The 14,713-nt window shown below is 32.4% G+C and overlaps 3 protein-coding genes across 6 annotated transcripts; 1 reads left to right on the forward strand and 2 right to left on the reverse strand.

The window, feature by feature from the left end:
• Positions 1-69: 69 nt before the first annotated feature.
• Tmlh (Trimethyllysine hydroxylase) lies at positions 70-2,218 on the reverse strand. The gene is made up of 4 exons (XM_070640445.1): positions 1,403-2,218; positions 1,131-1,313; positions 711-1,064; positions 70-647 (listed from the first exon to the last, which is right to left on the reverse strand). Exons 1-4 carry the CDS (start codon positions 2,160-2,162, stop codon positions 103-105), a joined length of 1,842 nt encoding a protein of 613 aa, XP_070496546.1. The 5' UTR covers positions 2,163-2,218; the 3' UTR covers positions 70-102.
• A 298-nt stretch (positions 2,219-2,516) lies between these two features.
• alpha-Spec (alpha spectrin) lies at positions 2,517-12,171 on the forward strand. Of its 4 annotated transcripts, XM_070640407.1 has the most exons (11): positions 2,517-2,638; positions 3,237-3,293; positions 3,365-7,375; positions 7,574-7,615; positions 7,963-9,770; positions 9,834-9,949; positions 10,014-10,617; positions 10,771-10,800; positions 10,991-11,381; positions 11,449-11,661; positions 11,728-12,171. In XM_070640407.1, the coding sequence occupies exons 3-11, from the start codon at positions 3,389-3,391 to the stop codon at positions 11,851-11,853; spliced, it is 7,317 nt and encodes a 2,438-aa protein (XP_070496508.1). In that variant the 5' UTR covers positions 2,517-2,638; positions 3,237-3,293; positions 3,365-3,388; the 3' UTR covers positions 11,854-12,171. The 4 variants fall into 4 exon arrangements, with proteins under 4 accessions (XP_070496508.1, XP_070496509.1, XP_070496510.1 ...); XM_070640408.1 differs by lacking the exon at positions 10,771-10,800; XM_070640409.1 differs by lacking the exon at positions 7,574-7,615.
• Positions 12,172-12,176: 5 nt separating this feature from the next.
• LOC139090626 (peptidoglycan-recognition protein LE-like) lies at positions 12,177-14,433 on the reverse strand. Its single transcript, XM_070640411.1, has 5 exons — positions 13,752-14,433; positions 13,261-13,467; positions 13,029-13,165; positions 12,681-12,867; positions 12,177-12,616 (listed from the first exon to the last, which is right to left on the reverse strand). The coding sequence occupies exons 1-5, from the start codon at positions 14,242-14,244 to the stop codon at positions 12,405-12,407; spliced, it is 1,236 nt and encodes a 411-aa protein (XP_070496512.1). The 5' UTR covers positions 14,245-14,433; the 3' UTR covers positions 12,177-12,404.
• Between the last annotated feature and the right edge of the window lie 280 nt (positions 14,434-14,713).

Here is a 14,713-nt window from a genome sequence, read left to right on the forward strand (position 1 = left end):
TTAATAATACATTACATAAAATTATACTGAAAATGGAAAATCGCAAATCAATTTGACAAATTCATAAAATATTCTTAACCCATTATGAGAATTAAATTTTATTTATTTTATTAATCCATTTACTCGAAGTACAGACATATATTCAGATCTTTGTACATAGCATCCCGTCATTGTTCGTTTGCCATCATATGCGTGTCTTCCATGCAACACTCTCCAGTTGTCAAAAATCAAAACTGTTCCAGGTTCCAGCATAAAGCATATGCGATTGTCAGGATTTTCAAATTCAGTAGTCAATATCTTTAAATCTTTGTAGAATTGACGAATTTGATTACGAGGTAAACTATTTAAAGGGGCTCGATCATATAAATTAAATCTTATTTGCACCACTTCATTTGTTATTGGATCTAATTTTATTATCGGTGCGTAATATTTGTGATGATAATCTTTTTCGATATATTCAGCAGGTACAACAGTTTTAGTTAATCGTTCAAATGTATCAGGAAATTCTTTTTTTATTTTTTCTGCAACTTGGAAACCATCAATAAGGAAATTTTCTCCGCCAGTACACTGCTTCATAATGCAGTGCAAAATTTGTAATCCTGAAGCATCATTAAAATAAGTGTTGTCATTATGAGGTCCGAGATAATCTGTGGACAAAATTATTTTGGATAAAAACATAAAAAATCAAAAAATAAAATTAAAACAATTACAGTTGGTATATGCAGTGTCCATATGATCCTTTTTTTCATCTGAAAATGTCCACATCTCACCAAAAAGTGTTTTATGGATTGGAAAGAGTTGTCTAATTACAAATTCTGTGTTTTGCTGTGTTGCTTGAACGCCATCAATAAATGCAAATCCATTCAAATGCAGACCTTCAAGAACCTTTCGAGATACATCAGGATCACTCATATAATCCCTCATTGATACACGACAAACATTGCTTGGAATCGACATATACTCTTTTGTCCATAGAATTTTAGACGATTTTTCTTCTTTTCGATTTTCATATTGATTTTCTACCAGGAAATCTACTTGATAGGACGATTCGTGATCATCATCCCCTGTGTAAATCAAAAGAGATAGATTTTTGGATTATCAATAATTGTACATCATTGAAAAATACTTACAAATTACATTCAACTTATCATCCTTTACTTCAAAGCTTTTGGTTGACACATTGTCAGGTATGTCTAAAACATTTTTCCTTCTTTGATTCGTAGAATGGTCAAAACAGGAATCACAACGACAATGATCTCTAAGCCAGAATTTGTCAATTTTTATTTCCGTTTCATTCACGATTATTTCGATTTCTAGATCCATGTGAATTGAACAAAATAAAGATGATGAATGAATTCAAAAATAATCTTGTTACGTGAGAAATTAATGAAAAATCTCTTACCATTATCATCAAGAGTATTTAAATCATTCTCAATATTATCAATCACTACGACATTCGAATTCGAGTTGATGACCGATAATAATTTTTTATATTGAGAAGAATTGACTTCAAGCAATGCCAGCAATTTGCCCTTTGGCTCTTCTTTAATTTCGCATGCATTAGCAGTTTCAACTGCATGATCCTCAGATTTTATATCACTATTGGTATCGATTCTACAAATTTTAACTATTTCATTTGAATTATAACTAGTTGTGTTTATGTTTTGTGGACTTTTGACACTAGTCATTGGCATAATATTTCCTTGCATCTCATCATATGTTCTCTTAATTACTTTTGTATTGCTCTCGCTCTTTATTGAACTAACCGCTAGCTTGTTTAATATTGTTGGTATTGGTTTTTTCGGGCTATTTTCAATTTGCTGAGATTGTTCAAGCTGATAAGCTTTAGATTGTGTATATTCATCAAGATTTGCTAAATTTAAATGAGGAACAGCTGTCAGATTCAAACTTCTGGACTCAATATTTTTGTATGAGTTAATTCCAAAATGTCTTGCACATACAAAAAACCTTTTTCTTATAGCATCATGAGTTTTATCCTGCAACTTTGCGATTTTTCCATATTGTTGAATAGCATTTTGCCATTCTGTACTCCTTTGAGTATCTGCAGGAAATTTATGAACCAAATTAAATTTTTTTCCTTCACATATAGGAACCACACACGCTTTAGCTAATTGCATATTAGAATCGGTTTTAAAATTCATTGAAAACTTTCAAAACTTCGTAAAATGAATTTAGAGTAATTCCAGTTGTTATTTTGTTTACGTTTTTTTTTTACTAATGCCTTATTTAACGAATTTGTCAAAAATAAACAATTTTAAATCTTTTTAAAATGTAATATAGGTGGCGCCAGGATGTATAATTGTAATTTTAATTAATATTAGTAAAACAACAAAGTGTCATTGAATAATTATTTTAAATCTGCGTAGTTGCATTAATTTCAGTACTTTTAAACCTAAATAAACATTTCGACGATACTTTGAAAACTTTAAAATTGACATTAACAGGTAATTGAGAAAAAGTTATTCGAACACAGATTCTCAAAGTTTCGAATCTCTCTGAAGCGAAAATTTTCAGTCACTGCTTCATCAATATCCATTTTGGAAGTATAAAAAATCGAGAAATTAATTTATTGTTAAAAAGGACGTTTCAGAATTTAAAAATAGTTAAAAACAATTAAGTAAGTACTATAATTCATAAATTAACTGAAGATTATTATTTAAATACGTTATTTATTAAGTTATTGAAATTTTAATATGCCACGCCCTCATAGCAACTTAAATTGAAATTTTTTGAAGTATTCCATCATTAAAGCTATGAATATTATCAAATTGTTTAGCATTCATTTCCAACAATTGTCTAATTAATAAGAAAATTAGGTAAATGTTTAAATTTCATATATTCCAAAAAGCCGTAAATATTGATTTTTTTCTTCGACAAAATGTCTACTTTCTCTCTTGTTCTAATTTCAAAATCAAAAATATTTCCCAAAAATCATCTAAATCAAATAATTTGAACTCTCTGATAGTCACCAATTACTCCAGTCTATCATTTTAAATTAGGGGAGTACTTTGGAATTACAAGAATTTTTCTTCTATTTATTTTATGTCATAATTTATTTTTAACTCACACATACATTCAAACTATTATGCGGTACGTTCAAGTGCTAACAATAAAAACTGTAAATTGGAAGAAAAAATACATCCGCAGCACATAACATACATATATTGACTGATATTTTTCACATTAAAATTATCTTTTTTTTTCTTCATACATAGAAGTTTATTCAATCTTATTGGAACCGTCAAATTGTAAAGAGCTAGTAACAAAAAGAAGTTAGTATTTTAATTTTTTTTTTCTAAAAATTTGTTCTGGTTTTAATAAAAGAATTTTAATTGATTTTTAGACAGAAAAAAGAGAAAGAGAAAAAATGGATCAATTCACACCCAAAGAAGTTCGCATACTTGAAAGCGCGGAAGACATCCAAGAGCGCCGTGAACAAGTTTTAAATCGATATGGTGAATTCAAATTAGAAACAAGATTGAAGAGAGAAAAATTGGAAGACTCAAGACGCTTTCAATACTTTAAGCGTGACTCTGATGAACTAGAAAGCTGGATTCATGAGAAATTGCAAGCAGCTAGCGAAGAAAGCTATCGCGACCCAACTAATTTGCAAGCAAAAATTCAAAAACATCAAGCATTTGAAGCAGAAGTTGCTGCTCATTCAAATGCTATTGTATCACTTGATCATACTGGTCAAGAGATGATTAATCAAAGTCATTTCGCTTCTGATGTTATTCAAACACGCTTGGATGAATTACATCGTTTGTGGGAGCTTTTGCTTTCACGATTGGCTGAAAAAGGCATGAAATTGCAACAAGCACTTGTATTGGTTCAATATCTTCGTCATTGTGAGGAAGTTATGTTTTGGATTAAAGACAAGGAGACTTTTGTCACTGCCGATGAATTCGGTCACGATTTGGAACATGTTGAAGTTTTACAACGAAAATTCGACGAATTCCAAAAAGATATGTCATCACAAGAGTACAGAGTCCTTGAAGTCAATGATTTGGCTGACAAATTAATTCAAGATGGTCATCCAGAAAGAGAAACAATAATCAAAAGAAAAGATGAACTTAATGAGGCCTGGCAAAGATTAAAGCAATTAGCCATTCTTCGCCAAGAAAAATTATTTGGTGCACACGAAATTCAACGTTTCAATCGTGATGCTGACGAAACAGTGGCATGGATTGCCGAAAAAGATGTCGTTTTGTCTTCTGATGATTATGGACGTGATTTGGCAAGTGTACAAGCTTTGCAACGTAAGCATGAAGGAGTTGAACGTGATTTGGCAGCCTTGGAAGATAAAGTAGCTACTCTTGGCACTGAAGCTGGTCGTTTGTGCAGTATTCACGCAGACCATAGTGATCAAATTCGCGAAAAGCAATCTGAAATTGCAGCTTATTGGCAATCATTAACTGCTAAAGCAAAGGAACGAAAGCAAAAGCTTGATGAATCATATTCTTTACATAGATTCTTAGCAGATTTTAGAGATCTTATTTCATGGATAAATGGAATGAAAGCAATTATTTCTGCTGATGAGCTTGCTAAGGATGTTGCTGGTGCTGAAAGTTTACTCGAAAGACATCAAGAACATAAAGGTGAAATCGATGCAAGAGAAGATAGTTTCCTATCAACAACAACTGCAGGTCGTCAGCTTTTAGACCGAGAACATTACGCAGCAGCTGAAATTCAAGAAAAATTGGCAGCTTTAGAAAATGACAAATTGTCATTGCTTTCATTGTGGGAAGATAGACGCATTTTATACGAGCAATGTATGGATTTACAACTTTTTTACCGTGATACAGAACAAGCTGATACATGGATGGCAAAACAAGAAGCATTCTTGGCAAATGAAGATAAGGGTGACTCCTTAGACTCAGTCGAAGCACTCATTAAAAAACATGAAGACTTTGAAAAAAGCTTGGCAGCACAAGAAGAAAAAATTAAAGCTTTGGATATCTTTGCTTCGAAGCTTATTGATGGACAACACTATGCAGCAGATGATGTCGCTCAGAGACGTGCAATGTTGTTAGCACGTAGATCTGCATTACTTGAAAAATCCGAAACTCGTCGCTTATTGCTCGAAGATTCAAATCGTTTACAACAATTTGAACGTGATTGCGATGAAACAAAAGGATGGATCAGTGAGAAATTGAAATTCGCAACTGATGACAGCTATTTAGATCCAACAAACTTGAACGGAAAGGTTCAAAAACATCAGAACTTTGAGCAAGAATTAACAGCAAATAAAGGACGAATTGAAGACATCACAACCGTTGGACAAGAATTGATTGAAAAAAATCATTATGCTGCTTCCCAAGTAAATTCAAGAATGCAAGAAATCATTTCTTTATGGGAATCATTGGTTCAAGCATCAGATAAGAAAGGATGCAAATTGCAAGAAGCATCACAACAACAACAATTCAATCGTACTGTAGAGGACATCGAGCTATGGTTAAGCGAAATAGAAGGACAATTGCTTTCTGAAGACTATGGCAAAGATTTGACAAGTGTTCAAAATCTTCAGAAAAAGCATGCCTTATTGGAATCTGATGTGATGGCTCATCAAGATCGTATTGAAAATATCAAGGTTGCTGCTAACAAATTCATTGAAAGTGGACATTTTGATGCTGATAATATTCGCAATAAGGAAAATGGCTTATCCAAGCGATATGCTGCATTACAAAATCCAATGGCAGATCGTAAAGCTCGTCTTACAGAATCATTGGAAATTCAACAACTTTACCGTGATCTTGAAGATGAAGCTACATGGATTAGAGAAAAAGAACCTATTGCCGCATCAACAAACCGTGGACGAGATTTAATTGGTGTTCAGAATTTGATTAAGAAACATCAAGCCGTTTTGGCTGAAATTAACAACCACGATCACAGAATTTCTAGTGTTATTGATACTGGTGAACATATGGTCAAAGATCATCCAGTTTCTTCAGATGAAATCAAAGTACGTCTTGATAGTCTCAAGGACCAATGGAATAATTTGAGAGAAAAATCTTCACAAAGAAAGCAAGATTTGGATGATTCTCTTCAAGCACACCAATATTTCGCTGATGCAAATGAAGCTGAAAGCTGGATGCGCGAAAAAGTTCCAATTGTCTCAAATCCAGATTATGGTAACTCAGAAGATTCTTCAGAAGCTTTATTGAAGAAGCATGAAGCTTTGGTTTGTGATCTTGAAGCTTTTGGTAACACTATTCAATCATTACAAGAACAATCTAAAAACTGCCGTCAACAAGAAACACCAGTTGTTGATATTACTGGCAAGGAATGTGTTGTTGCATTGTATGACTACACTGAAAAAAGTCCACGTGAAGTTTCAATGAAAAAGGGCGATATTTTGACCTTATTGAACTCTAACAATAAGGATTGGTGGAAAATTGAAATTAATGATCGTCAAGGATTTGTTCCAGCAGCTTACATCAAAAAGGTCGATGCTGGTTTGAGCGCAAGTCAACAAAACCTTGTTGATACTCATTCAATTGCCAAACGCCAAGCTCAAATCAATAGTCAATATGACAATTTGATCGCAATGGCACGTGAACGCCAAAATAAGTTAAATGAAACTGTAAAGGCATATGTTTTGGTCCGTGAAGCAGCAGAACTTTCATCATGGATTAGAAATAAGGAAAGTCATGCTCAAATCAAAGATGTCGGTGAGGATCTTGAGGAAGTCGAAGTTTTGCAAAAGAAGTTTGATGACTTCAATGATGATTTGAAAGCAAATGAAGTTCGTTTGGCTAAATTGAATGAAATTGCTGTTCAATTGACTTCATTGGGACAAACTGAAGCAGCATTGAAAATCAAAACACAAATGCATACATTGAATGAAGAATGGCAACAACTTCAAAATATTACAACTGAAAGAGCTAGCCAACTTGGCTCTGCGCATGAAGTTCAAAGATTCCATCGTGATGTTGATGAAACAAAAGATTGGATTTCTGAAAAAGACAATGCTTTGAATAACGACGATTTAGGTAAAGATTTGAGATCAGTTCAAACTCTTCAAAGAAAGCATGAAGGCTTGGAAAGAGATTTAGCTGCATTGCGTGACAAAATCAGACAACTCGACGAAACCGCAAATCGTTTGATGCAGTCTCATCCAGATACAGCTGATCAAACTTATGCTAAACAAAAAGAAATCAATGAAGAATGGACACAAATTCAGAGCAAGGCTAATTTGCGTAAAGAAAAGCTTTTGGATTCATATGACTTGCAAAGATTTTTAAGTGACTACCGTGACTTGATGGCATGGATTAATTCCATGATGAGTCTTGTTTCAAGTGAAGAATTGGCCAATGATGTAACTGGAGCTGAAGCTTTAATTGAACGTCATCAGGTATGTTACTAATTTCATTATTATTTTTATATCTTATCCAACTTCGCTATTTCATATCACATGATAAAATTCAAAATTATGGGAAGCAAAACAACAAAGTAAAGGAGTAAAAATTCATTTATTGACTCACTGGATTCAATTTAGAATTTTTACTTTGTTGATTTAATTCTTATTTATTGACCTATTCGTTACAAACAGAACCATCGCGCCGAAATTGACTTTCGATACGGTATACCTCAGGTATTTCATAGTTTTAAAAAAATCAAAACTTAACACTTATTTGTTAATTGCATTTTTGGCTTAAATTTAACATATGGCACTTAAAACATACGCAATGGTTTTAATTGTATTAAAAATATTTTATAAATTACATATCATCAACTGAAATAAGTAACATTTTCATGTTATAATTATTAAGCGCAAATCTTTGATAATCTTTCATACAATAACAGTAGATTACAAAGATCTTTTGTTTTAATATAGATTGTACATTGATATGAACTTGCAAAAACACTTTAATTCATTAAAATGAAAACGAAAATCAAAGGAAATTCTTTACTAATCTTTATTTATATCAACTTCAATAGGAACATCGAACCGAAGTTGATGCACGCGCAGGAACTTTCAGTGCATTCGAACAATTCGGATCAGAACTTTTACAAGCAAACCATTATGCATCACCTGAAATTCAAGAAAAGATTGAATCATTAGCTAAAACTCGTGAAGATTTGGAAAATGCCTGGACAACTCGTCGCTTACAACTCGATCAAAATCTCGATTTGCAACTTTACTTACGTGATTGTGAACAAGCTGAAAATTGGATGTCTGCTCGTGAAGCTTTCTTGAACGCTGAAGAAGTCGATTCAAAGGGCGATAATGTTGAAGTTTTAATTAAGAAACATGAAGATTTCGACAAGGCAATTCATGGTCATGAGGAAAAAATTGCAGCATTACAAGTTTTGGCCGATCAGTTGATTGCCCAACAACATTATGCAGCTAAATTGATCGATGATAAGCGCAATGAAGTTTTAGAACGCTGGCGTCATTTGAAGGAAGATTTGATTGAAAAACGCTCACGATTAGGTGATGAACAAACATTGCAACAATTCAGCCGAGATGCTGATGAAATCGAAAATTGGATTGCTGAAAAGTTGCAATTGGCAACAGATGAGAGCTACAAAGATCCAGCAAACATTCAATCAAAACACCAGAAGCATCAAGCATTCGAAGCCGAATTAGCCGCAAATGCAGATAGAATTCAAAGTGTTTTAGCTATGGGAGGAAACTTGATTGAAAAGAATCAATGCAGTGGTTCAGAAGATGCTGTTCAAAAACGATTGACTCAAATTGCAGACCAATGGGAATATCTTACTCAAAAGACAACTGAAAAATCTTTGAAATTAAAGGAAGCCAACAAGCAAAGAACATACATTGCTGCTGTTAAAGATCTTGATTTCTGGTTAGGAGAAGTTGAAAGTTTGTTGACATCAGAAGATGCTGGCAAGGATTTGGCATCTGTCCAAAACTTAATGAAGAAACACCAACTTGTTGAAGCTGATATCCAAGCTCACGAAGATCGCATAAAGGATATGAATACACAAGCCGATTCTCTTGTTGAAAGCGGACAATTCGATAGTGCTGGAATCCAAGAAAAGCGTCAATCGATTAATGAACGTTATGAACGCATCAGAAATTTGGCTGCTCATCGCCAAGCACGCTTGAATGAAGCAAATACTTTACATCAATTCTTCCGTGATATCGCTGACGAAGAAAGCTGGACAAAAGAAAAGAAATTGTTGGTTGGTTCTGATGATTATGGTCGTGATTTGACTGGAGTTCAAAATCTCAAAAAGAAGCATAAGCGTTTGGAAGCAGAATTAGCTTCTCATGAACCAGCAATTCAATCTGTTCAAGAAGCTGGTGAAAAATTGATGGATGTTTCCAACTTGGGTGTTCCAGAGATTGAACAAAGATTAAAAGCTTTAAATCAAGCTTGGGCTGAGCTGAAGAATATGGCAGCAACTCGTGGTCAAAAATTAGACGAATCATTGATCTATCAACAATTTTTGGCAAAGGTTGAAGAAGAGGAAGCATGGATAACTGAAAAGCAACAACTCTTGTCAGTTGAAGATTATGGAGATTCAATGGCCGCAGTTCAAGGATTATTGAAAAAACATGATGCTTTTGAAAGTGACTTTGCTGCCCATAACGATCGTTGCAATGACATTTGCAACCAAGGTTCAAATTTGGTTGCCGATAAAAATCATCATAGCGACGCTATTCAACAACGTTGTGGTCAATTAAAGAAGAAATTGGACAATCTTTCAGCTTTGGCTGCACGCCGTAAGAATGCTTTGCTTGATAATTCTGCTTATTTGCAATTCATGTGGAAGAGGTAATAATAATTTTATTAAAGTCTTTTGCCTTAAATTTCTAATAATTTTTGTTCTTCTCATAGTGACGTTGTTGAAAGTTGGATTGCTGATAAGGAAAACCATGTTAAATCTGAAGAATATGGACGTGATCTTTCTACTGTTCAAACTCTTTTGACCAAACAAGAGACTTTCGATGCTGGTAATTACTTAGATTTATTTAAATTGTCAAACGTTTTCTCAATTATTTTTATTTTCTGGAACAGGTCTCACTGCTTTTGAACAAGAAGGAATTCATAACATTACAACACTTAAAGATCAATTGATTAGTGCCAATCATGCACAATCACCATCAATCATTAAGCGTCATGAAGATGTCTTGACTCGCTGGCAAAAGCTTCGCGCTGCATCAGAAGAACGCAAATTCCATTTGCTTAGAATGCAAGATCAATTCCGTCAAATCGAAGATTTGTATTTGACTTTTGCAAAGAAGGCATCCGCTTTCAATTCATGGTTTGAAAATGCAGAAGAAGATTTAACAGATCCAGTTCGTTGCAATTCTATTGAAGAAATTAAAGCTCTACGTGAAGCACATGCACAGTTCCAGGCCAGTTTGTCATCCGCACAAGCTGATTTCCAAGCTTTGGCTGCTCTTGATCAAAAAATTAAAAGCTTCAATGTTGGACCAAATCCATATACTTGGTTCACAATGGAAGCACTCGAAGATACATGGAAGAACTTGCAAAAGATCATTGATGAACGAGATGGTGAATTGACAAAAGAAGCCGTACGTCAAGAAGAAAACGATAAACTTCGCAAAGAATTTGCTAAGCATGCTAATTTGTTCCACCAATGGCTTACAGAAACAAGGTACATATTCTATTGTCTTATTTAATGATAAATCGCTAAACTATTATATGAACTAAAAAGTTTCACAAATTGAATACCTATTCATAAAAATCACTATCGCTGGTATAGCTAGTTGCATTCAGATAATTGATTTGTGTATTTTTGTATTATTAGATACAATATCCTTGGATGGGATAGAAATGGGTAAATTTGGTTGTTAGATTAATCTACGATAGTGCTGCAAATTAAATCATGTGTACTAAAGTTTCTAATGCTTAAATCGTAAATTTCTAATAATATTGCTTAACTGACTTTATAAAAAAATATGCATTGTGTGGGATAATTTATATCAGCTATAACAAAGTATTAATATAAAACTTGTATTAATTTTTAGAACATCTCTCATGGACGGCTCCGGTTCTTTGGAGGAGCAATTCGAAGCATTATGTCATAAGGCGAACGAAATTCGAGCTAGACGCGGTGACTTGAAGAAGATAGAAGAGCTTGGTGCAATTTTGGAAGAACATTTAATTTTGGACAATCGTTATACAGAACATTCAACTGTTGGATTAGCACAACAGTGGGATCAATTGGATCAACTTGCTATGAGAATGCAACACAATTTGAAACAACAAATTCAAGCACGTAATCAATCAGGTGTCTCAGAAGATTCGCTTAAAGAATTCTCAATGATGTTCAAGCACTTCGACAAAGACAAGAGTGGAAAATTAAACCATCAAGAATTTAAATCTTGCTTACGTGCTCTTGGTTATGATCTCCCAATGGTAATTTATAAATATTTGGATTTTAGTTATTTTTTGTTTTAACACAATTAATTTTTAAAATTTATAGGTTGAAGAAGGACAGCCTGACCCTGAATTTGATGAAATCCTCGGTGTTGTAGATCCTAACAGAGATGGATATGTGTCACTGCAAGAATACATAGCATTTATGATTTCTAAAGAAACCGAGAATGTTCAAAGTTATGAAGAAATCGAGAACGCTTTCCGCGCTATTACTGCATCCTCTGAGCGACCTTACGTTACTAAGGATGAATTATATTCCGTAAGTTATTATTCAATTTCCTCAATTTATTGATTTTTAAACCGTTTTTTCAATTTTTTTTTCCAGAACCTCACAAAAGAAATGGCAGACTATTGCGCGCAGCGTATGAAACCGTACACCGATCCAAAATCTGGTCATGTCATCACCGGCGCTTTAGATTACGTAGATTTCACCAGAAAACTATTTGATTAAATTTAAGATGATATATATTTGATTCATGCTTTACCTTCCTTAAAAATTTGAACTAAAATAATTGTGTGTCCATATATACACAATATGACACAATTTGAAATTTAATACTAAAAAGTTTATTTTACAATACATTAAAAAAATAACCTCTGCTTACTGCTTTATGCTAAATTAAAATTATATGCACTAAGCCTTAATCAAAATAATCGGCAATTTTTGATTAGACATCTTTTCTGAAAGAAGTTGATTGAAATATCATAATATTGTATGATTATTTTGTTTTATGAAAATACATTTAATAAAAGCATAGTAACACATAAAGGAACTGTTTTTTAATTCATTTTGATATCTTAGATAATTGTAAAAATTTTATTCATAAAGCTTAGATCTATTTATAAAACATTATCACATGTAATTCGGATGACCTTCTCTAAATGGAATGACACTTCAATCATCGCAAATAAAAATATGTACACTGGTAGTAGTAAGCACTTAATGAAGAATTCCAAACATAATCATCTATTCTATTCATCATATTATAGTTCATTTTAAGTTTAAGATTGCAGTTCATGTGATAGTTGAGATGCATGAGGCCATTTTTTAATTATTTTTAGGAATTCATCTCCAGGACTTTGAGTATTTCTTAATTGTGAAGCTCCAAAAATCACATAGTCATCAGAAAAGATTTTCCTTTTTATACCTTCAGCAATTAAGGCAAAACCAGCAGCTAACTGTTTATCATTTGGTAATTTATTTACAAAATTTCCTGTTGATAAAGTTAAAAGGTTTAGATTGTTTTAAAAACTAGAAAAATCAATTATTTTACATACCTATATAAGCAATTCCAATACTCCCCCGATTATAACCAGAAGTATGAGCTCCTTGCTTATACCAACCTCGTCCTTCATATACATTTCCATCTCCACCAATTATAAAATTGTATCCAATTTCAGAAAATTTAAAATCTGGGCCTAAATGCAAATTTTGCATATACTGTACATTTTTTATGCATTCATCCTGAAATATCGAAAAATTAAATATTTAAAAGTACAATCAGGTTGTTCAGGAGGGAGATTTGAAATTTTCTTGAAAAAATCTTAAAACACCTCAAAAATTGTTCGATCCGCACAAAAAATTTCAGACTTCACCCCTGAGTACAGTTTTTCTAAAATGTTTACCTTTGTTAAGCATTCTTTAGTAACCGTATGACAAATTATGATTTTGCTGAGAGGAATGACTAAATCATCAAGAGTATCATTAATTGGTATAGCACCCCATTCATTCTTTGAAATTATTTTCAGCTCACTCTTATCATCTACAAAATAATTAATTTGTAAAAAAAGCATGTCAAGATAAAAAAACACCAAAAATTTCACATAATATATCATAGTTAAATATAAAAAAACTCACCTTCAGGTTTTTTAAGTATGAGAACAATTACTATAGCAAGAGTTGTTAAAATTAATAAAACTGATGTCACAGTTAGTATTTTTTTCCGAGTAAAGAAAGTTGTGATCAGTTTACTGGTGTCTTCCTCATCGCGTTTTATTTTTTTAATATCATCCTGTTTTGTATTCTCATTTATTACGTCATCTGAAGATAATTTGTTAAGAGATCCTACATCACATATAAGAATGAGAAAACAAATTATTCGTGATGTCATTTAGCATCATCTTTAAATAGAACATGTTTATTATGCATACGTATATATTTTGGCGGAATTTCCAACACAACACGGTTATTGGTGATTAAATAAACTCTTTAAAGAGTATTTGGTATGAAATTGAAAAAATTATTCATACTCATTGTAATTTGTGCATATCATACTTATGTGTTTATGTATTTTTTTTACAAATACACTTAATACTTTTAAACTCAATTTGATATCGACATAAGCTTACCTACAAATCCATGATTTACAGCTCCAGATGATTTTCCATTGCAAATTTGATCATTATTATTTTCACTACTTAAAACTATATGTTTAATCGTAACTGGTCCATTAAAGAATGTTTTATTTCCAATATGTACATCATTCGAGTTATTAATGGCGACTGAGTTAATACTCTGAAGCTTATTATGGAGATTTATTTCGTTATCAGTGCTTTTTTGTTGAACTATTTCCAATCCCTGAGCTGCACTAAAATTTTGATTATTTTTATTGTTAGATGAGGTTTTACTTATTTGTACATGATCTTCGATATCTGAATCAGATGCGGTTGATGTAGAAGAAATTGAACAACAATCGTCAAATTCTTGATTCCTTTCAAAATGATTAGAATTTATTGATGTATCAGAAACGGAACTTAAGATGTTTTCCATATTTTCGCGATAATAGCTACTTGCGGCTTGCAAAGATATTGGCACAGCCATGTCTAATTGTTCTCGAGACATTTCGTATAGCACAAGATAATATTCGATTTAAGTTAAATTGCTAAAAGTTAATTACTAAAACTTTATTTAAAAAAAACTTCACATCGATGAAATGTCGTGTTTGCACTGATCATCAGCTTTATCGTTTATGACAAACAGCAGTAAACATTTTTTTTCTCTTGTGAGTATTTTTATTTTGTTATACTAAGAGAGCTTTATAAAACTTCTCTTAGTATTTCAAATAGGAACTTGATATGTCTCACTTCTTAAATAATATAAATTCTAAAGACAAGTTCATGACTTAATGTATTTTTACCGGTTAAATAAATATTGGTAATTACATTATTGGAATCATTGTTGATCTTGACAATGATAAATTTTGTTTATATGTAAATGCCAATGCCATTTTGACATGACCATGCTTATAATATTCACTTGACGATATTTGAGTGTTTAAGAAATAACTTGACAATTTCTACAATATTTATAT

The sequence above is a fragment of the Chironomus tepperi genome, unplaced genomic scaffold (genome assembly GCF_022539635.2).
Source record: "Chironomus tepperi strain 1889 unplaced genomic scaffold, CSIRO-AGI_Ctep_v1 contig_219, whole genome shotgun sequence".
Lineage (NCBI taxonomy): Eukaryota > Metazoa > Arthropoda > Insecta > Diptera > Chironomidae > Chironomus > Chironomus tepperi.